Genomic DNA, 22,771 nt, shown 5'->3' on the forward strand with positions numbered 1-22,771 from the left:
TGTCCATCATCACCATTAGCTGCCGGGTGTCCGCCTCACCAGCCAGAAGAGAAGTCTGCAACACTGTTCCATCAAGAAGACCCCCTCCTCACTCCCTGCTGTCACGAGGAATGGCGTAAGTCACAGTCACCCCGTCATTCGGGCATCAAAGCTTCTGTGACGGAGGGCTTTGCTCCAGCTAGGAATACGCCATCTCACCTGGTCACTCTCACATTTCTCAAAGTGGAGTACCCCACCTTCCAAACCTAGACTTTCTCCAAACACGTCACATCCCCTAAAGATTCTGACACATTTCCATCGGGGAGGGGGATTCCATAACACTGAAGGAATGATCGGGAGTGTGGAAGCAGGAAAAAAAAAAAGGGGGGAACCCAGACACAACCAACTGGAACATGCTGCAGGAAGGGAGACGTCAGGAGCGTCCCCCATTGGCTGAACCTGGAAGGCGTCAAGGGATTCGGAGGACTCCTATGCTCTCTAGGGTACAGTCACTTGGGAACAGCGAACACTTCAAGTCCCATCTGGCCCGTGACCCAACATGAAGGACAACCTGAAGGAAAGACTAAAACCCTCCCGCCAGATAGAATGCTCAGATGGCCCCCAAGATTCCCAGCCCTTGATAAACACACGTGGCACAGTTCCTTCCCCTCAAGTGTGGGCAACACCTGTGAGCACCATAGGGTAGGAGCCCCTCTGATCGGATTACCAAGGTGATCAGTTGGTGCACCTTACATAAGACTTATTTTTTGAAGAAGCAGAGATTCTAGCTGCTCTTGAAGAAGTGAGCTGCCATGAGGGGAGAGGACCATGTGGCCAGAGCCCGAGGGAACCCTCCAGGAGCCGAGAGCGAGAGCGAGAGCGAGAGAGAGAGAGAGAGAGAGACACCTCTGGAGACCAGCCAACGAGAAAAGCGGACTTCAGTCCTACAACAGCAAGGAACCGATACTTGCCAAAAAACTAGTGAGCTTGGAAGAGGACCCTGAGCCTCAGATGAGACTGGAGCCCAGCCGAGTGAGGCTCTGAGCCAGGACCCTGCCAACCTGCGCCCAGGAGACACTCTGAGGCCGTAAATGCGTGTTGTTTAAAGTTGCTACGTTTGTGGGAAATTGGTTATGTGACGATAGAAAAGCCAATACAACACCCAACCTCAAGAATCCAACCACTGCTTCCCTTTCAAATCACCCATCCGGCTTTCATCTGAGTAAAAGATTACTCAAGTTGAAGTGTGAACAGGTCCCAGGAAATGGGGACTCTGTACTCTTGGAACTTAGTAGCTCCGGCTGTGAGGTCGACTGCTTTGTCAATGACCACAGAGAGCGCAGGACACAATGACCCCACAGGAAGCAAGAATACAGTAGAAGGAATACAGATTTTCAAGTGAGATGCACGTTAGTTCGAGCCCTGGCTTCTTTTTTCACAAGTTACCGTGTGATTCGGAGTAAATTCCTTAGTCCCTTTGAGCCTTCGTTTTCTCACCCATAAAACGGAGACGATACCAACCTCAGCACCGTGGGGTGAAGACTGAATGATCTAACAAAGGGCCATGCAGTGTCTGGCAGGACAGGTCCTCAGGTGCTGGCCCGTCCCACCGTACCGGTCCTCACGAGATTTCACAGGCTCCGTGGGGAGAAAATAAACTGGGTGGGGAGATCCTCCGCTGCAGAGGTGCATGGACACACTGGGAGGCTGTGGGCTTGTGGGTGCGGTGCAAGAAAAGGACACTTGATTGGTCCTTCCCATGATGTGGGTGGTGGCCATGCCACAGAGCGGGTTTGGGCTTTTTCCGCCTCGCTCTGCCGCCGAACCTGCTCTGTTGTTGAGGACTCATCCTCTCGTCCGTGCCCACAGTGTCCTCCTTTTCCTGAAAGCCTGGGAGCTCCTGCCTCTGAGCAGGGGCTCGATCCCCTGACCTCTCCTCTGCTTCCCTCGACCCCCTGCCAGCTTCAGGCAAGGAAACAAGAACACTACCGAGATCCCCGTGGACTCTCTTCTTTCCTAGATGTAAAGCCTCTACGCCTGCGCGTTCACTCAGCCTTATTACAAAAACTGAGGTTCAGACGAGTTGAAAAATAGCATCACAAAACAGCATTTGGGAGCCCCGGGGGCCCCACGAGATGACCCTGCTTACAGGCAGAAGATTGGGGCAGTGACTCTAGGGTAGTAAGATGAGGCAGGGAGACAGGCAATAAAATGCCCTAATCCCCTTGGAGCCTGGGGGACACCATGAGTCATTTCAGCCCCTCCCTGCTCTCCTTCCTCTCCTGGGCCCTTTCAAGATCTGGAATCTTCGTTCTCACGAAAACTCTCTTTCTCCCTTTCTCTTCTTGACTAGAAGAAAAACAGCTTGGCCAGGAGAACTGTAACAAATATTCACTTTCTTACACCCAGGGTCTGTTTTGCCCCTAACCCCGTAAAAATAGTAGCAGTGTCACGGAGAAATCAGAGAAACGAGGCAGAGTTCTGCCGTCATCTCCACTTTGATTTGCTAGCTTAGATCCTCCAGAGCCAGAAGAGTCTCAGTAGGGCTGCTGTCATCTGCTCCCGCTGTGACCAAGCTTCCTTTGTACCCAGTATCTACACATCTTTCATTTGCCTTCCTAACGCAACGGCAGCCAAGGAGATCGCCGGGTACCTGTGAAATCTCTAGCACCTAAAGCTGAATGTGCACGAAAGTGATGGTTCTTTGTCGAACATTTGAACGCATGTGCTTGTATCTTTTGGAAGTGACGAGAGAATCTGCAGTTGGGGAAAAAGAATGCCAGGAAAAACAAGCAAAGTACCTCCCTCGGCTTCTGCAAGAATAATTTTCCAGACCAAGCGACTCCCAGGTTCAGTGTCGGGAAACGAAAGCAGCCTATGCAAAATGCACGGCAGGGCTGAATTTTCAATTCACTACAGACATGCTTTGGAAAAATGAAAGGGCTATTTTTAGTCCAGTGATTGATTAGGGTTGCTATGGCAATCAGAAACACTTACGAGAAGAAAACTAAATGTAAGCAAGTCTTAAAGAGAAAGGGGCAAGCCCATGGGAATTTCATAGTTAGCTTCTGGGTGGTGCTGAAAACCCTTTCTGCAGTCCCCACACGTGCACAGAGAGAGCAAATGGTGGCTGCAGAGACCCAGGCAGGGGAGTCAAGTCTGAGGCTCTCCGGGGGGCTGCCCTTCAGAAGCGTGCGGTGACAAAACTTCTGGAAGAATGAGCGCCATTCAGGTAGAGGATCGCCATTCCTGTCATGCTATAGACGCCCACAGCACCCATGAAAACCATGAGCTAAAGGGTAGTAATCCCACCCTACATCAGTTTACAAAGGAAAGTGAAAATCATATTCTCTCTCACAGTATAGTTCTTTTTAAAAAATTTTAATCTTTATTTATTTATTTTTGAGAGAGTAAGAGAGACAGAGAACTCGTGCCGTGGGGGAGGGGCAGAGAGATGGAAGAGAGATGGGGGGGGGAGAGAGAGAGAGAGAGAGAGAGAGAGAGAGAGAGAGGGAGAGAGAATCCCAAACAGACTCTGCATTGTAAGTGCGGAGCTCAGGGTGGGGCTCGAACCCAGGAACTGTGAGATCATGACCTCAGCCAAAGGCATATGCTCAACCAACTGAGCCACCCAGCCCCCCTCCGTTTAACCTTTTGAGGAACTGTCAGGTGGTTTTCCAAATCGACTGCACCATTTTACATTCCCGATATGAGGGTTCCAGGTTGTCTACATCCTTTCCAACATTTATTACTTACTGCCCAGGTGTTTCTTCACCTTGGGAAGTTTTGGTATATCTTTGGGTCAAAATGATGATGCAGGGTAACCACAGTCAGCATGCTTTATGCCCATGCTGAGACAGACATGACCCAACACTGAGGTAATGAAGACCAAAATATGAGGCAATGATGACCATAATATGGCGTTATTCCAAGTATTTGATCTATAATAATTCTGTTATTAACTCTCCACCCTCGTACAACTCGATGAGGGATGTACTATCATTACCCCCATTTTACAGATAAGAAACAAAGGCACGGAAAGGTTAAGTCATATGCCCCAAATCACGGAACATTTACATGATGGAGCTGAGATTCAGCTCAAGCTGTCAGGCAAGGAAGTTCGTGCTTGTGACCCTACATTCTGCTGCCTCTTGAGCACTGGGAAAGCACACGAGTGCTTCGAGTGGAGTTGAGCACTCGGTCAGCGGTGATGGTGACTAAGGCAGAGTCTTTGCTTTTCAGTTTGTCCTGTGGCCCCTGAGAACAAAGAAAATGTGTGTGTGTGCATCTGCCAAATGATAGATGTGTCCTACTTCAAACAAGCCCGAAGAAGAAAACAACGGTTTACTCAAAAGATAAATTGAGGGGCGCCCAGGTGGCTCAGCCGGTTAAGTGTCCGACTCTGGATTTCAGCGCAGGGCACAATCTCACAGTTTGTGGGATTGAGCCCTGCATTAGGCTCTGTGCTGTCAGCACAGAGCCTGCTTTGGATTCTCTCTCTTCCTCTCCCTCTGCTCCTCCCCGCCCCCTCTCAAAATAAATAAATAAATAAACGTTAAAAATAAAAGAAAGATAAACTGGGGAAATCATTATTCATCGACGAAATTCACAGTGATATCCCTTCAAATGCCAAAATATCCTAGTACCTTTCAAATACAATCATTTTCAAAAATTGATTTTAAATATGGTGGCTTAAGTTGATCCCCGCCGTGAAGTGCTTTCAAAACCCTGCTCAGGACTCAAGGAAGGGCAGAAATTCTCAAGTGTAAAAAATATTACGAAGAAAAAAACCATTCATTATCGCATTGCTGTTGTAATTTTACGATAAACATCTACTTTCAGAAAAGACATGGAAACAATCCAAAGACCACCAACAGAGGGTTGGTTAAGTACATTACGGTGAACTCTAAAGCCATTAAAATGTAAAGTGTAAAACAGGATGATCCATTTTTGTAAAAAGAAAACAAAAACATGCTAAAAAAAAAAAAAGCATGTTAGTATATGCACAGAAAACAGGGAGAAACAGACACCAAAATATTCTCATGGAGGAGATCAGCGGAAATCACGAGCCCCTTTTATCTGCCCTCATATACGTTTTTATATTTTTATGTTTTAACGTTTTTAATATTTAGTTTTGAAAGAGAGAGAGAGAGAGAGAGACAGAGTGTAAGTGGGGGGTGGGCAAGAGAGAGGGAGACACAGAATCCAAAGCAGGCTCCAGGCTCTGAGCTGTCAGCACAGAGCCTGATGTGGGGCTCGAACTCACTCAAATGGCGAGATCATGACATGAGCCGAAGTCAGATCCTCAACCGACTGAGCCGGGGAGCACCCAGGCGCCCCCTGATACACATTTTTATAATGCTTGCATTTGACAATAAACATCTACTTTTTCAGTAGGAAAGAAAAATTCAAAGCAGTAAAAAAGTAAATAAATATGTCAATGAGATCCCAAAGGAACTATATGGGATCTAATGGAAATTGCAAGGTATTCCAGAAATTCTCTTCATTTTAGTCCACTTTAACCTAAAGGGGAGCATATCATAAAGAGCATGGTTGAGTAGATGGAGGAGGTGTAAGTGAAGGAAGTTTGGGAAATGGCTACTTCAAGTGGTTCCCATCTCATCCATCATACTTGTTCACGGATGAGGAAGGATCTCAGGGATGATACAGTCCTGGAGTTCACACCGCTTTTTAAATGGCACCAGGGTACTTTCTACAAATAAAGCATTATGTAGAGACATGGTGGCTGGTGAGGCATGCCCATGGAACCTCCTGGACCAAGACAAGCAAAGTTTGAGAACCAACGATTGAGCTCAATAGCAGTGTTTTATTGCCGGTTACCAGCCGGAATCCTTCCACGTCTGAGGACAAACCTTCCAAGGAGGCTCAAAGACAAGACTGTTAAATGGAAGACTTGAGAAGCTGGCGTGGGGTTGATGGAGTGTTTACAGGCTTTCAAAAGATCATTTCCTTTTAGCTTTTATCCGGACTCAATGCATTCCTCTCCGGCCATCTTGTTCTGTCTCCGTGCACACGGGTCCCCCTGCTATCCGTGAACATTAAACTCAATATAGACTTGACCTCCTCTCTAATGGAATTCCCCTGAAGACATTGATTCTCTGGTACTGTATTCTATATTATCATATTAAATGTACTCCAAGGCCGTACAGGGTATTTCAGCCTGAGATGGGATCATTAATAAAAATGAATCTGCAAATGTTTTCAAGTTTCACCAGCAGGAGACCTACACGAGAATGTGCCACAGGGCTCATGAGATCAAGTCTAGAATTTAGGATTTACTGTCTTTTTGGACTCTGGGGCTGCAGCCTGTGTTGTCTGTAAACTAGGAGACTATGGGTGGTCAATCTGTACGTAAAGGCAGCTGACAGATATCTAGATCTTAAAGTAACTCTCAACTTCCTTTACTCCGTTTTTAAATACTTTTCTTTGTTTTTTTTAATTACTAATTAATTCATTAATTTTAGAGAGTGAGAGAGAGCGAGCGCACATGGTTGCACGTGAGCAGGAGAGGGGCAGAGAGAAAGAGAGAGAGAGAATCCCAAGCAGATTCCAGGATCAGCACGTAGCCCGACGTGGGGCTTGATCCCTTGACCCTGGGAGCATGAGCAGAGCCAAAATCAAGAGTTGGATGCTCAACCGACTGAGCCATCCAGGCGCCCCTTCCTTTACTCTTCATGAGGAAATTTTACTCTTCCAATTTGAAATTTTGCCCCATAATTGTAAAGTGTTTTACACACACATACACACACAGTCACATATATAAACTCCTCTATTAGGCAGAGATCCTTCACACACACACACACCAATTTCAAGAAGGCATATGCCCAGCTGTCCCTCCCATCTACTCAGAATTGCAGTCATCATGCAGGCAAAGGTGCACAGGAAGGAAGCGGAGCTATCCGGGCTTCCATTGGGTTCTTGGGTTCCGAGGGCCATGTATGACTTTACACCTGGATAGGGTGGGTGGCAATGCAATGGGGCGATTGGGAAAATAAACTGCAATGACAATTCCAGAAAACTGAGAAGAGGAACCCAGGTGGAGGAGGAGGAGGAGGAGGAGGAGGAGGAGGAGGAGGAGGAGGAAGAAGAGAAGAATTTTAAATTATTTTTTTTTGATGTTTATTCTTACATTGAGAGCAACAGAGCGCGAGTGGGGCAAGGGCAGAGAGAGAGAGAGGGAGACACAGCATCAGAAGCAGGCTCCAGGCTCCGAGCTGTCAGCACAGAGCCCGACGCGGGGCTCGAACTCACGAACCGCGAGATCATGACCTGCGCCGAGGTCGGACGCTTAACCCACTGAGCCACCCAGGCGCCCCAAGAAGAAGAATTTTAAAGCAAAGAGAAGGAGAAAGGGATTGCATGTAAAGGATAACGATGACGATGAGTCTGAGTGACTTCCCTAATATATGCCGCACAGGAAGAAAAGGGTGGCCAAGAAGAACAGTGGGGCCTGAAAGAGAAGTGGGGGAGGACGAGAGGACGGGACCGAGTGGAAGGAAAACATCTGTCTGTATTCCAGCCCCCAGCCTCTGCGAGGCCACTCAGCAGCTTGCACCCTACACTGAGGCTCTCTGTTCATTCATTAGTTCATTCATCGCAGGAGCCTCTTCCGTCCTCTGACAAGCTGAGTAACAGCATCTTGCAGGAGAAGCAAGGCCAGGAGGGAGAGGCAGCGAAGACATGAATGAAAATATGTTTTCTCAATGGGGCATGGTTTGCTCCTGGCGCCTCTACGAAAATCGAGCAGGGAAACTAAATTCAGGCTCATACAGTCTAAAGCTGGACCTGTCACGGAGAAATAAGCAGAAGGTGCCTGTGAATACTGATAGCTACACACAATGAAGGCAGGACAGGGATTTAAAGAGACAGGCAGAACACATCCAATGAAAAAGAATCACACGTAAATAATGGAGATGGGAAAGACTCAGAGGAACTCCCCAAATACACAGGCTGCATAGCAAACTTTATGACAAGCCTTCTCAATTAAAAACTGAAGCCAGGTCACGATCTCGCGGTCCACGAGTTCGAGCCCCGCGTCGGGCTCTGGGCTGATGGCTCAGAGCCTGGAGCCTGTTTCCGATTCTGTGTCTCCCTCTCTCTCTGCCCCTCCCCCGTTCATGCTCTGTCTCTCTCTGTCCCAAAAATGAATAAACGTTGAAAAAAAAAATTTTAAAAACTGTAAGAACCACCCCTCTGAGCCAAACCAGGCACATTCCTTATTTAAAAATATATTAAAACAACAACAACAACAAATCGCACTCACTCTTAAAAAGAAGATCAATGTTGAGATTCTGAACTGAAAAGATGTTAGATATCACACAGTTGAGATTATCTTAGTGGTTAGAGGGTCAAAAACACGGGGGCAATTTTGCACTCACTTTATTTTAATCACCAAATTTAGTATATCCATAGTTATAGGCAATTTATCGTATTTTTACACAACGAAATCTGCCCCACAAAATCTGTGCAGTTGTACTATTCTTCCCTCCCCAACATACACTGAACACAATTCCATAGGTACTAATAAACCAGAGAAGAGAAACCCACTTTTCAGTGCCACAAGTGGAAAACAGAAAACAAAAGAGAAGGAAGGTTCTATGAAACATGTATTTTCTCTCTGATGACTGACCCATATAAAGTCATTCTGAGCGGTGTTTAAAAAAATGCAAACAATTTCAAAATGTTAACGTTATGGTAGAGAAGCCCATTTTATCGCCTGCCCTCTCCCCCAAGATGGCTGAATTAATTTTCTTTGAAGTACAAGGAACAGCTTGGGAACAGCCAGAGGAAATGGAAAAGGGGATCCACCAGACAAAGAACACTGCTTTTCCAAGGATCCTGAGTCACCAGGCACCAACTGACTAGGTCTGTGAATAAGGTCCCCCCGCCACCCCCTATATGACCAGTTCATTTTCGAAACGGAAACAAATCACTGTCATCTCCGTGCAGGGCTGCCTTTGCACGGCACCATTTGGAAAGAAATTCACAGGTCATTACTGTTGGGAGTCTTTCAAACCACTGGTATTTGAGGAACAGTAATCACTATGCAATGTATTAACTCACTGAAATTTTAGAGAAAACAACATTTACTGAAATAGAATTGATCCACTGACCTACTTTGTGGGTGCATAATGGCTTTAACCCTGAGAGAAGTTTCTGGAGCTCCCCTAAGGTTTAGAAGGCTGTCCTTACAAAACCCAAGATCCCAAGGAGAAAATAAGTGTGGAAAGTCCTGCAGCTCCCACGTGAAGATTCACAATGTATGGCAGAAAAGTGAAGCCTCTGACAAGTCCTGCAATAATTTAAGCTTTGTAGCTTTGTATAACCCAGTGCTTCCCAACCTAACTGGCTGTGCACAGTTTAATGATAGGTGTAAGTGGTTTTAGACTCTTTCCACCTAAAATCTCTTGACCCCTGAAGATTTCTGAACTTGGCTATTCTGACTCTCGACTCTTTATGGTCTATGACCTGTGTCATGACCTATGTCTCCCTTGACTTTTTTCTTTTCTTTCTCTGGGAGGGTCCTCCTCCGGCCTGTGGCTAAGTGCTGCCTTGCTCATCTGCGCCCCCAACTGGAAGACTGTTTCTTTTTGATCACCACGATTACCTTCTGCCCTGGATGTTCAGGGTTAATTGCAATGTGGAGATAAAAGTTATTCCCTAACTATCTAACCCCCATCCCTACCCTTGTCTCCATGACTCCAGAGAAGGAACACTTAAGGACCATCATTCTCCTAGCTTAGTTGAGATGGCCAGATTGTACTCTCATGTCCGTCTGAATAAGACTAATCCTAGCGTTCAGGCGTTGAGTGTATTTTCTCTGTACTGGCACCTATTTCCTAGTTATGTAATTCAGTGATTTCTACGACCCTTGGCTGGGACTCAGTGGAAGGTGGGGATGGGGAGCTCAAGAAAAGCCTGATGGGCATGGAGATCATCGGTCTGCACACACAAGCACCCATCAGCACTTTCAATTATCGGGGATCTACTGAGGCTAAGATTTCAAGGAAAGTTCCTATCCAGAGCCGTTAGTTGCTTTCGGAAAAATACCTCAGCCTCCCTTGCCACTCCTGGGAAGATGGCCCGAGTTCACCTCGGGTGACTCATGATACGTTCTCAACGGTGAGCAGGCTCGACTCTCTACCCTGGCTGGTCTGAACCAACCCCAAACAACCCCATCTCTCATTGTGGCTCAACACCATTTGAGCTACTCATTCAAGAGTCATCTCCTTCTCCCTGGTCTGTTATAATTTACCCTGTCCATCTTTTTCAACTAAATAACGACAATGTGGAGGAACACGGGACAGCTCACCACCTCTGCATCTTGGGCAACAGAAGCCATTCTCACTAGTACAAAGGGGCTTCCCATCTGTCATTGCTCCTTCTGAAAATTCTTATTGAAAGGTATTTTGGCGGAGGGGAGCCTAGCTGGCTCAGTCGGTAGAGCAGGCAGCTCCTGATCTCGGGGTTGTGAGTTCAGGTTCTGCACTTGGGTGTGGAGCCTACTTTAAAAAACTAAAATCTTTAAATAAATAATAAAAAAAAAAGATATTTTGATGGAGTGGGATGGTCATGGCCCCCAAATATATATAGTAACTGTGTATCTGGGTCACCACTATCAAATTACTGTAAGCTTCAGTTTTCAAATTCGTACAAATGAGAAAAAACTTTTTCCCCTTTATCACGACCAAGGCTGAACTGATGCGGCTGAGCTATGTTCGTGGTCCAGTGCCGCCTTTTTTTAGCTCAAGAGAAACAAAATCAGTGACTTTGGAAGGCAGCCAGTCTCTTCAGGCACCTTCCTTTGTGACTTTACAAACTACAGAAGAACCGGCAGGTTTTGAAGAACGGGCTAGATAGATAGTCCGTCCTCTGGAAAATTGTCATCGTGTTAGTCTTTGTTTACTGTGTAATTAAGACTTTTTCCTATAACCAAGCTAAAGATATTTTTTCCACTTCCTGGGCACATGGCATTTCCACGTAATCCTAACGACTCAGTCATACACAGTGATGAAAAAGCTTTTATGTTTTGATCACTGTGATAATGTTGAAGCCTTACATGACCCTAAATAGAAAGTTCTCTTGTCTGGGTTTTGTCACAAATGAGGGCAGCATGAGGTCCCAGTAATAGGCTGGACAGTCAGATAGAGGACCTAGGGCATCCTAGGAATAGATGAACATTGCTCTGGGCTAATCCTATGAGAACAGAGAGCGGTCTAGAGTATTAGGAGCCCCTGTGTCTCCCCGGAGGGTAGGGAGGGCAGGGTGTGGTGATCCCAGCGGAGAGTCAGGCATTGGAGAAGTTTTGCTCTGGGCAAAACTTTGGGCACAGACAGGAAATATGGGCTTGAAACGACATCAAGAAGAGGTATTTAGGATGAAAGGATTGGGGGACAAAAAGGCCAACGGAAAAGCATTTAAAACAGGAAAAAAGGATGAAGACAATTGAAAGCATCTGTCATAAATCCAGGGAGCAGAGCCTGGAGTCAGAGAGAAGAGTGGGCTCTTCCTCCCGAACTGTCGGGGCAGAGAGCGTGAGAACTTGGCTGAGTGTGAGGCAAGGGGAGGGAGGCAACTTCAGAATGACCACTGCAGCCAGAGGGAGAAACCCAGACCCCCAGTCACTGGGAAGGCAGACAGAAAACCTGTGCTATGTTTAGGATGGAAAATCAAAGTGTGAACTAGCCAGGAACAATGTGGCCTCCTGTAGAGAGTTAAATACAGACCTCACATGACATTCAAAGCCACCATGACCTGGCCTCCAAGCTTCCAGGATCCAGCAATGTCACTTACCCACTGGGCCTGGAGTGTGCATGCTCCGGACTGCCCCCCCCCCCGCCCCCACACCTCACCATCCCATATTTATATTTGAAACCTTAACCTCCAATGTGATGGCATTTGGGGGTAGGGCCTTGGAGAGGTGATGAGGTTTAGATGAGGCCATGAGGGTGGGGCCCTCACAATGGGATAAGTGCCCTCATGAGAAGAGATCAGAGCTGGCTTTCTGTTTTTCCCAGTTCTATGAAGCCATAGTAGGAGGAGGGCTTTTTCTCCAGGAACTGAATCAGCTGCTACCTCGATCTTGGACTTTCCCAGCCTCCAGAGCTGTGAGAAATAAATGTCTGTTGTTGAAGCCTCCCTGTGCATGGTGTTTTTTGTTATGCAGCCTGAACTGACGAAGACACAGCGGGTGTCTGCAGGTAGGACTTCTACTATTCCCAAGGTCCAGCTCAAATCCTGCCTTCTCCAGGAAATCTTCCCTATTTCTTCCAGGCAAAATTTCTCTCTCCTTTCTACAACGCTCTGTGCTTCAACCACAACCCTTAGCACACACATTCCTTGAAATATTGACAGTTCGGGGCGCCTGGGTGGCTCAGTTGGTTGGGCGGCCGACTTCGGCTCAGGTCACGATCTCGCAGTCCATGAGTTCGAGCCCCGCGTCGGGCTCTGTGCTGACAGCTCAGAGCCTGGAGCCTGTTTCAGATTCTGGGTCTCCCTCTCTCTCTGACCCTCCCCCGTTCATGCTCTGTCTCTCTCTGTCTCAAAAATAAATAAGCGTTAAAAAAAAAATTAAAAAAAAAAAAGAAATATTGACAGTTCTACACTCATCTGCTCTCCTCTAATCTTCCCAAGCCCCACCCCCTTTAATCCATTTCACTTCCTGAGCCAAACCTACCTGAGGCAGGAAGTACTTAAGATGTTCTGACAGGCCACTGGATTGGCCTTCAGGTTAAGGTGGCAGGTTAACTTTAGGACAAGCTGCCGAGTTATACAGTTCCCTCTCCTCCTTTTCTTCTGGCCCACCAATGTGCCCCTGTCCTTATAACCTGACTTTTGTCCTTAAGTCTCTGACATGAGCTCTGCCCCAGTGCTGTCCCCCCTCCCATAGGGTTGCCAGAAAAAAAAATAGAAGATGAGCAATCTTTCAGTAGAAGTATATTCCATGCAATACTTGAGAAGTACTAAAAACTATATGCCATTAATCTGAAAAGTCAAATTCAACAGGACATTCTGTATTTCTACTTGCTAAAGCTGGCGACTTTATCACTCCTGTATCTCATGATCAAGTCCCCTGTGAGAGATGGCCGTGTCCTGCTCCTACCTGTACACCAAGCTCCGGGCCCCGGTCCAGAGACCAAGGCTCTTCTTTTCACCTTTGCTCCTTGCACCTGCTTGTCTGCCTGGATGGCCCAGTGCCATGCATTCTGCCCTCTGGTCTGAATTTCTGCCATCAGCCTCACTCAGAGCTCATCCAGCTCAGTGGGCAGGTCTGGTGTCAGCCTGCCCTCTGGGCTGAATGATGGCCTGTCCCATTTTGCCTCCAGAAAACCCTGTGCCTTGCTGATGGCTGCCACTGGAATGTCTAGCTTTTCCCCCACAAGATTGTGGCTCCCCAAAGGACAGGAGCTACTCAATGGAACCTACTAGCATGATGTTTTATACACTGTCGGTGTTTAATAAATGACTGTTGATCTAAAACTGAAAGATGGTGCTATGGGTTGAATTGTGTGTGTGTGTGTGTGTGTGCGCGCGTCCCAGCCCACCCTACCGCCCCACGATCCAGATATGTGCTTAAGTCCTAACCCGGGTTCCTCAGAATGTAATCTGATTTGGATTTAAGGCTGCTGCAGATGGAATTATTTATAATAAGATGAAGTAGGGCAGGTCCTTAATCCAACAGGACTGGTCTCTCTCTCACTTTTTTTTTAATGTTTATTTTTGAGAGGAGGGGAGGGGCAGAGAGATAAGGAGACAGAGAATCCCAAACAGGTTCTGCCAATGTGAGGCTCGAACCCACGAACCATGAGATCATGACCTGGGCTGAAGTCGGACGCTCAACTGACTGGGCCACCCAGTCACCTCAGGACTGGTGAACTGATAAGAGGAGACACAGGAAGGAGGACACCAGGTGAAGGCACAGACACACACACAGGGAGAAGATACCATGTAAAGATGGAGGCAGAGACTGTAGTTATGCAGCCACAAGTCAAGGAACTCCTGAGGCCATCAGAACCTGGAAAGAGGCAAAGAATTCTGCCCCTATAAGGCTTCAGAGGGATCATGGCCCAGCCAACCACCGATTCAGACTTCTAAGCTTCCAGAACCACGAGAAGATGAATTTCTGTTATTTTGTGGTACTTTGTTTCAGCAGGCCTAATCAACTACCCCAAGGATTGGGGGTACCGTTAGGGGGGAACTGACAAAATAAAAATAAAAAAAATAAGGGCCCTAGAAAAGATCAAGCAATGCATCGAGTCAAACAGAAGGGGGTGAGTATGAGCCTATACAACTGTAACTAACTTCTTTATGTTTTATCCCAAAAGGTTTCTCAAATAGAAATAAAATAACGTGATCCTTTGAAAGTCTGAGCTGTGTGATCAGAACTACAGCTGGGGCACCTGGGGGCTCAGTCAGTTAAGTGTCCGACTTCGGCTCGGGTCGTGATCTCGCGGTTCATGAGTTCAAACCCCGTGTCAGGGCTCTGTGCTGACTGCTCGGAGCCTGGAGCCTGCTTCAGATTCTGTGTCTCTCCTCTCTCTCTGCCCCTCCCCTGCTCGTGCTTTGTCTGTCTCTCTCTCCCTCAAAAATGAATAAACATTAAAAAAAAAAAAAAAAGACGTACAGGAGTCCCATGGGGCAGAAGCTAGACAGAAGGAAAGGCCACGACCCCTGAGAAATCCGCCGTGGCCTGTGCAGAGGTCAGCATAGGAGACCGAGTCCACGTAATGGGGGCTGGCCAGAAAGCTTTTCATAGGAGGTGCGTCCCCATGGGAATGGCTTTGTCAGGAGCTGTGGTCTTCATTCTGATGCATCCTGTTTTCAGAACCAAAGTCCTCTAATGTATATTCTTAAAAACTGAACGTGATGTCAAACATTTTTCAGACTTCATTTCTCCATGAATCACCCCCACATTTCATGGTATGGTCATTGGCTTCTGGGGGAATAAGTGCCATGAGTTTTGGGTCAAGTCAAGGTGACCTAATTCTAAAGCTCGCTGAGCAAATAACTGCCTTCGCATAGTTATAGGGACATGAATTCTCTTGTCCCTGTAACTACTGATCACATTTCAAGCGAAAAGTCCATGTACAAGCTTTCGGAGAAGCAGGAAAAAGGATAACATCAGATATCAATAAAATCAAATAATATCCTAGACAATTAGCCCCATCCGGTCTAAGAACTGGAGCCCAGTCTGCATTGAAGGGCACCAAGATGTATTCCCATTTATTCGCCCATAGGACTTCCATTGTAACGATGGCAGCTTCTAGCATTGAACATTTAGCGAGCATTCACCATGCACCAAAGACTGGGCTAAGATTGCACGTTAGATTATTTAATATGATCTTCGTATCGCCCTTATGAGATAGTTACTACATTTTCCCCGCTTACAGATGATGAAATGGAGGTTTAGAGGGAGGTAACTTGCACAACTGTTAACAGAAGCAAGACTCAAAAGATACCCAAGCATTCCTCTTAGAGGCGGTTCAATTGCTAGCAGCCATGGAACTGGGATAGTGTTGGTGGGGAACCATTTAATTGCCTGCTATGTACAGGCAACGTGCTAACCACTGTATACATCAGGGGTTGGCAAACTATAGCCTGGGACCCAACTGGGCCTGCTGTCCGAGGAAATTCAACCAGGCCAACATCTTTTACATATTGTCCATGGCTGCCTTCACAGTGACGGAAGCTGGCCCCCAAAGCAGAAAATATTTACCATATGACCCTTTACAGAAAACGTCTTCTAGGGGCGCCTGGGTGGCTCAGTCGGTTGAGCGTCCAACTTGGGCTCAGGTCATGATCTCACAGTTTGTGAGTTCGAGCCTCGCGTTGGGCTCTGTGCTGACAGCACAGAGCCTGCTGTAGATCCTTGGTCTCCTCTCTCTGTGAATCTCCCCCACACATGCTCTCTCTCTCTCTCAAAAATAAATAAAATCATTAAAAAAAAAAAGTCTTCTGATCCCCATGTTAAATCACTGAATCCTTCTATTAATGGCTCTATGGAAGAGGGTTTAGTCCAATTTTAGAGATGAAGAAACTGGTCCAGAGAAGTTAAGCTGCTTACTTCTAAAATGTAATATTTGTATTTTGCCAAAGAATTGCCTTTTTACAGACATTAGGGAAGAAATGCTATATATATTCCTATTGCTTCGTAAAAGGAAATATATTTTATTATCTTTTTATCTAAATTTTTTTTATCTAAATTGTTTTTTTAATTTTTTTTTTAACATTTATTTATTTTTGAGACAGAGAAAGAGCGTGAACGGGGGAGGGGCAGAGAGAGAGGGAGACACAGAATCGGAGGCAGGCTCCAGGCTCTGAGCCATCAGCCCAGAGCCCGACGCAGGGCTCGAACTCACGGACCGCGACATCGTGACCTGAGCTGAAGTCGGACGCTCAACCGACTGAGCCACCCAGGCACCCCTATCTAAATTTTTTTAAATAGGCTTTACACCCAGCATGGAGCCCAATGCTGCACTTGAACTCACGGCTCTGAAGACCTGAGCTGAGATCAAGGGTCAGATGCTCAAGCGACTGAGCCACCCAGGTGGCCCAAGGAAAGACACTGTAATACCCAAGAATGAGGGATGTGATTTATTCTCCTGAAGGAAACTTTAAGTGGAATAAATTTAATTTTATGAACAACTTTGGATACTATTTTCTTCCTTTTGCAAAGGACAGGTAGGAATATAGTCATAGAGTCATGTAAGTTTAAAGAACTGGCAACTGGGGTCACGTGCTTAAGAACTTTGGGCAGGAAGGTGGCAAAGCCAGAGCCAGAGGACACTCAGGCTACCTGACTCCAACCCTTCTCCTCTGCCTGAGGAGATGATCCATCTGTCTTTGCCTTCCTTCTGCCATTCAATAACTATTTATTGAGCATTCATTATGTGCAAAGCACTGTGCTCTTGCCAAGGACACAATGAATCATTTTCCTCCACTTCCCTCTCACCAGGTCTCTTTCCTTTGATTGTTTTGATTAAGACCAAAAACTCAACTCCATTATAGCTCAGTTAACCATTTTCTTTTTTCTTTTCTTTTTTTTTTTTTTAAGTAGGCTTCACGCCCAGAGAGAGCCCACTGCGGAGCTTGAACTCACGACCCTGAGATCAAGACCTGAGCTGGGATCAAGAGTTGGATGCTCAACTGACTGAGCCACCCCGGCAACCCCCCATTCTTTTATTATGACAACCTGACCTGTTGGTTGTTGAGGAAAATGATCCAAATGAAAATGCGGTAACACGGTGATTCTATAGGGTCTCCTTTTTTAATGCTAACTAAGTAATGATTTTAGAGGCCCTTAGGGCAGGAAGAAATCAAATGATTTTCATCAAGCCATCAAGACTGCCCAATCCAGAGCTCAGAGGAAAATAATCTGAATGAACGTCTTTCTAGTTACGAGGTTCTCCAATAAGTGATCAGATCACAGCCTTTAGGTATCAGCCCCGCCTTCTGTCAACAGCTATTATCATCACTTTAATATTGCATTTCTGGCAACTGCTCTATTACATTGAACGATCACCAGTAGAGCAGTCAAGCTATTTAAAAATACAAGCAAAAGTTAATTATGTAAGGTGAATATCAAGGCATTTCAAATTAACATTCATATTCTTGAACAAATGAGAACATGCGAGTTATTGCATTACATACAGCTATGTAATAGCCTACATTTAAATATTTCTGATTTGAATTATTCCCCTATTTTTTTATTACGTGGTACGATGAGAAAGACACAGGAAGTTCCAATTACTCCACTGTTCTTAAACTGACTATTTAAAAATGATTAAATGACACTTACTGTGTATTCTGGTCCCGGATGTTCATTTGGGCAAGAGGGAAAAGAAAAAAGAGAGACAAAATGATGATTTAGACCATGCTTATATGCAACCACATGGCTTATAAAACCACAGAACTAACAAATACTGGTGAATTATAATTATTAAAAATATGTTAAAGAAACCTTCCAAAAACTGAACTTTCATAAATATCTCCATGTTTGCTCATGAAACTCTTACAGATGATACTTCTGTGGTTGGGCAGATAAGGACTGTAAGACAAGGTTCAATTAGCCTATAGGTTTGTGGCTAATTAAAAACCAGAGAGCTGGCATTATAAAAGCAGAATTAAAGACTAATAATTTCAGTGGAGCATTTCATTAACCACAAAGGAAATCTTTTAAGTGGAAAAGCAGCTTTTATAACCAGTAAGAAGAGCCTGTTATGATATTCAAGTAGGGTCTTAAATTTTCGTGTTTGAGGGACAGGAACCAAACCTTCCAAATGTGGGAGCACAGTTTCTAGTTCAGAATCAACACAGAGTTTATTATCATCCCATTCCAAGTAAGAGGGAAAGTGATCTTATAATTATCGTATTATCCAACTGCAGAGGAAGTAGTTGGGGCAGAGAGACCCAATAGAACCTTCGACATAAATTATAGTCAACGTTTTGGGAGAAGCTGTAAAACAAATCAAAGTAAACAAACTTGTTTATTTACAAACCACATCCCCAAATTACTTGGGGACTACTGAGGAAATAGGGAGAAATAGGGATCGTGAAAACTCTAGACATATTACTAAAAAACAACAACAACAACAACAACAAAAAACCTTCCACGTTCCTTCTCCACTAGCTATTTAATAAAATCACTTTAAGAAGCAAGCTGGAATGGTTTAGTTCAATTCCTACCAGCCCCCACTAGGAAGAGCACTGATCTCAAAGGACGAAGGCAAATGGTGAAGAGACAGATACTACGGGGCTCTCACAGTCCCTGCTTGGATAATAAACCCTGAATCAGTGAAATCTGACTACCGCACTACGTTCTCTTGCTACATGTGACGTGCCGGTTGTAAAACGGACTTACCTGTAATCGTGTAGGGATAATAGTTCCAAGCCTTCTCTGTAACGTAAAATATTTTGGGAACAACAGCTCTAGCCCAGCTGGGCAGTTTGCTAAGAGGAAAGGGAAAAACAAAACAAAACAAAAAAGACAATTAGAAAGAGTCTGTCCAGAATCTCACGTGCTTCCACACCTTTCTGGATAAACTGCTAGAGAAGTGGAGACATGCCTAGACAGCCCTTCTCTCCACGGGTCATCTCTTCCCCATCCCTCTGGTTTTCACCATAGTTCACCCTTTTCTGTGCATATTCATATGCTCTTTTTTTTTAATGTTTATTTTTTATCTTTGAGAGAGCGAGACCGCGCGCACAAGCGGGGGAGGGGCCGAGAGAAGGGTGACAGAGGATCCAAAGCAGGAGCTACACTGACAGCAGAGAGCCCCATGCAAGGCTTGAACTCACGAACCACGGGATCAGGACCTGAGCCAAAGTCGGATGCACAACCGACTGAGCCACCCAGGGGCCCCTTCATATGCTCTTAAAATGTGGGGAGGCAGATGGCAGCCTGGGTGTGGGGATGGGGAACCTCATACGATTGTTAGCCTGTCCTCTTTGACCTGATCTACAAGGACATGAGGTTTCAGTGCCTGGAAGGTGCGCCGTTGGGAGGGTTTGGCCAGCCTGGCCTTGGTCTCCTAGGAGTCATTGGGCGGAAGTGGTCGGACAGGATGTTTAAGACCGAATAGGGAGGGAGGGAGACGGAGGCAAATGTCAGGGCCGGGTGTCAGCTCAACAATCCACAAGGACGATGTTTTAAAAACGAACTAAAACGACAGACAGTAATGATTTTAGAGATATGAAGAATAACAAAACATAGCCCCTTGGTGACTGGAGTTGGGGGACTTGTGTCCCCTCCAAAGATGTAGCCACGTCCTAACCGCCAGCACCTGTGAACTTAACCTTATGTGAAAGCAGGCCTTTTGTAGGTAATTAAGGATCTCAAGATGGAATCCCGTTGGATCTAGGCTAGGCCCTCACTCCAGGCACTAGTGTCCTCGTAAGAGAAAGGAGAGGGAGATTTAGAGACAGGTATACACAGAGGGGGAGAAGCCAGGTGAAGACAGAAGCTGGAGACAGGAGTGACGTAGCCACGAGCCGTGGATTGCCTCAGACACCAGAAGCTGGAAGGGAGGCACAGAACAGCCTCTCCCGCGGAGCCCCCAGGGGCAATCAGCACTGCCCACACCTTGATTTCAGACTTCTGGCCTCCAGAATCGAGACAGGACAAATCTGCGTTGTTTGAAGCCACCCCGTGTGTGGGGATCTGTTAAGGCAGCCACTGGAAAGGATACAGTGATGGAGCCTTTCCCTGCAGCAGGAACCCGCGCAGCCATTAGCAGAAAACAAATTCTTAAAACAAAGAAAACCCAGGGGCACAGGTCTCAAGACCTTTTGTACACCAAAGACTCACTGAGTTTTGTTTAGTTTTATTTGGCTTTGTTTTCCTTCAGGGCCAACTCTACAGCAGTACAGGCCCAGAGAATTCTGTAAATACTATATTTAAATATATAGTACCCTGTATTCCTTAAATATGTCTGCATGATTTTATTCTACCTCCCTGCCCCCGCCCCCAGCACTGTACCTGGGGGCTTTGTGTCTTTCCGGATGCTACCATTTTGTTTTAGTTTTTTTTTAAGTTTACTTATTTATTTATTTTGGAAGGGAAGGGCAGAGAGAGAGAGAGAGAGAGAGAGAGAGAGAGAATCCCAAGCAGGCTCTGCACGGTCAGCACAGAGCCTGATGCAGGGCTCAAACTCATGAACCATGAGATCATGACCTGAGCTGAAATTAAGAGTCGGAAGCTCAACAGACTGAGCCCCCCAGGCGCCTCCCTGGCCCCCACCCCATTTTGTTCCTTTCCCATCCTGGCGCTTCCAGCTCAAGGGTCTGGGACTCTGGACCTAGCCGGACATCAGACCCCGAGAGGACGCAGACTCTGAGCTCCTGAAGGCCCCCATGTTGACGATAACACTACGGGGCAGTTGTGAATTCCAAGAAAACGGGGCCATCAAGCTAACAGAACCCCAAATCCCCACCCTCTCTCAGACATGGAGTTTAAACGACAACCCGAGCCAGAAAAATACTGTGCACTTCGCATGTCTTCTCGAATTGTTTCTCTTACTTCTGACAGTGTCCAGGACCCCCTTTTTTTGTTTTTTTTTTTTAAAGACAAATATGTATTTTCAGTGGCCAGCCGGACCTAACCCAAAGCTCCGGGCGGCTCATCAGGGCCAAATCAAATGGGGGACCCAAGGCTTCCCCGAAGTTGGGGGGGGTGTCAGACAGAGGGCCACTGCTCTCTGGTGGGCTGGGCGGCGTGGGCAGGAGCATTTTCTGCCCCGCATCGCGATTTTTCTTGCCGCTCTCCCGCACAACGTCTCACTCCCATAAAATCAGGTCTGCAGTAACTGCTCATTTACCTTACGTTCACACTGCTTGAAAGGAACGAGCTGCTTCCTGACGGGGGTTTTTATAGCTTTTGCCTTTGATTTATCCTTTCTGTCGCGGAAGCAGCAGGGCAACCAGGGTTGACGTGCAGGGTGGGAAAATCGCGCTGGGCTTGCTTTGCAGGAAATGGGCACGAGCACAACTCCCCCCGGGGCTCCCTCCTTTCTGCCCCAGAGCCCAGAGCGATGCGTGTCAGCAGGTGGTGTAGGAAGACAAGGCTTCTACTCACGGGCAGGTGGCTTCCCTGGGCTGTTAATGGACTGGAACAGAATGGACTGGAACAGCATTGTAGAATCTCCCCCAAAGAAAGCTAGGCATTCTCTAGCTCGGACCAAGATCAAGTACCTAGGTCTCCCTACAAGCATCAGAGCCTATTCTCCACTGTCCATGCTGGGGGCAGAACCCCTCCCCATACGCATTAGGCTCCTGAGGCATGGCACTCTGGGGTCCCAGCCCCCTCCCTCCATAACTCAGACCCCAGGTCACTTAGACAGCCTCCCAGAAGAACCACATCCCTATTCGACAACCCTTTCCTGGAAGGAGACTGGCTGAAAAGCACCAGCAATTTTCTATCCACGCCAAGACCTTTCCTATTTGTACGTGGTCAGGACTTCAGCCCCTAGAATCTTTAGCTCAGGTGTTTCATCCACCAACTCATCCAGGATACGAAGCACTGGAAAAAGCTGCCTTTTCCAAAGCGACACCCTAAAAAACCCCCACAACATTCAGGCAAGAGGGCTGATGCCACTTTATAGGATTCTTCAATTAGTCTAGGAAGGAAAACCTCTCACTACAAGCCATTTACCAGGCCGGGGGCAGGAGGCATTGGCAGAAAGTTCCATGATACAATATTCAAATATTTTAATCCCACTAACAGACTTTCTCTCAGCCCCCACTTTCCCCAGAGCACATCATTATTCAAATCATTTTTGTCTGAGGAAGTAAAATTTATTTTTCCCCGTGGCAATGATTTATCAGGGCTGCAAAGGAAAATGGAATTAAATTAGTCCCCACTGCTGCTGTCACTTTCATGATGTATACTGTCACACAGCCTCCAATTCTAAGGAGAAGTCTGTCACTCAAACTCACTCCCAGGTGTCAAACAAGAGTCTCTCTTCTGGAGGGGGCGCCTGGGTGGCTCAGTTGGTTAAGTGTCCAACTCTGGCTCAGGTCATGATCTCACAGTTCGTGGGTTCGAGCCCGGTGTCAGGCTCTGTGCTGACAGCTGGGAGCCTGGAGCCTGTTTCGGATTCTATGTTTCCCTCTCTCTCTGTCCCTCCCCCTCTTGCACTCTGTCTCTTTCTCTCTCTCAAAGATAAATAAACATCAATAAAAAAAAAAATTTTAAGAGTCTCTCTTCTGGAATGGCGGCACGGTTTGAATCATGTCCTCTTGATCCACTGGCCGGGACCAGACCTCCCAATGGCCC

General features: G+C 46.5%; 1 protein-coding gene across 5 annotated transcripts in view; it reads right to left on the minus strand.

The window, feature by feature from the left end:
* Window positions 1-22,771, minus strand: part of PITPNC1 (phosphatidylinositol transfer protein cytoplasmic 1) — a 259,205-nt gene that overhangs the window by 97,216 nt on the left and 139,218 nt on the right. For all 5 annotated transcript variants that reach the window (XM_030295114.2, XM_030295112.1, XM_030295111.1 and 2 more), the window contains exons 3-4: window positions 18,860-18,948; window positions 17,798-17,805 (exon numbers count right to left, since the gene is read on the minus strand). In XM_030295114.2, coding sequence (XP_030150974.1) covers window positions 17,798-17,805; window positions 18,860-18,948 — 97 coding nt within the window. The remainder of the gene's footprint in view (window positions 1-17,797; window positions 17,806-18,859; window positions 18,949-22,771) is intronic.

The sequence above is a fragment of the Lynx canadensis genome, chromosome E1 (genome assembly GCF_007474595.2).
Source record: "Lynx canadensis isolate LIC74 chromosome E1, mLynCan4.pri.v2, whole genome shotgun sequence".
Lineage (NCBI taxonomy): Eukaryota > Metazoa > Chordata > Mammalia > Carnivora > Felidae > Lynx > Lynx canadensis.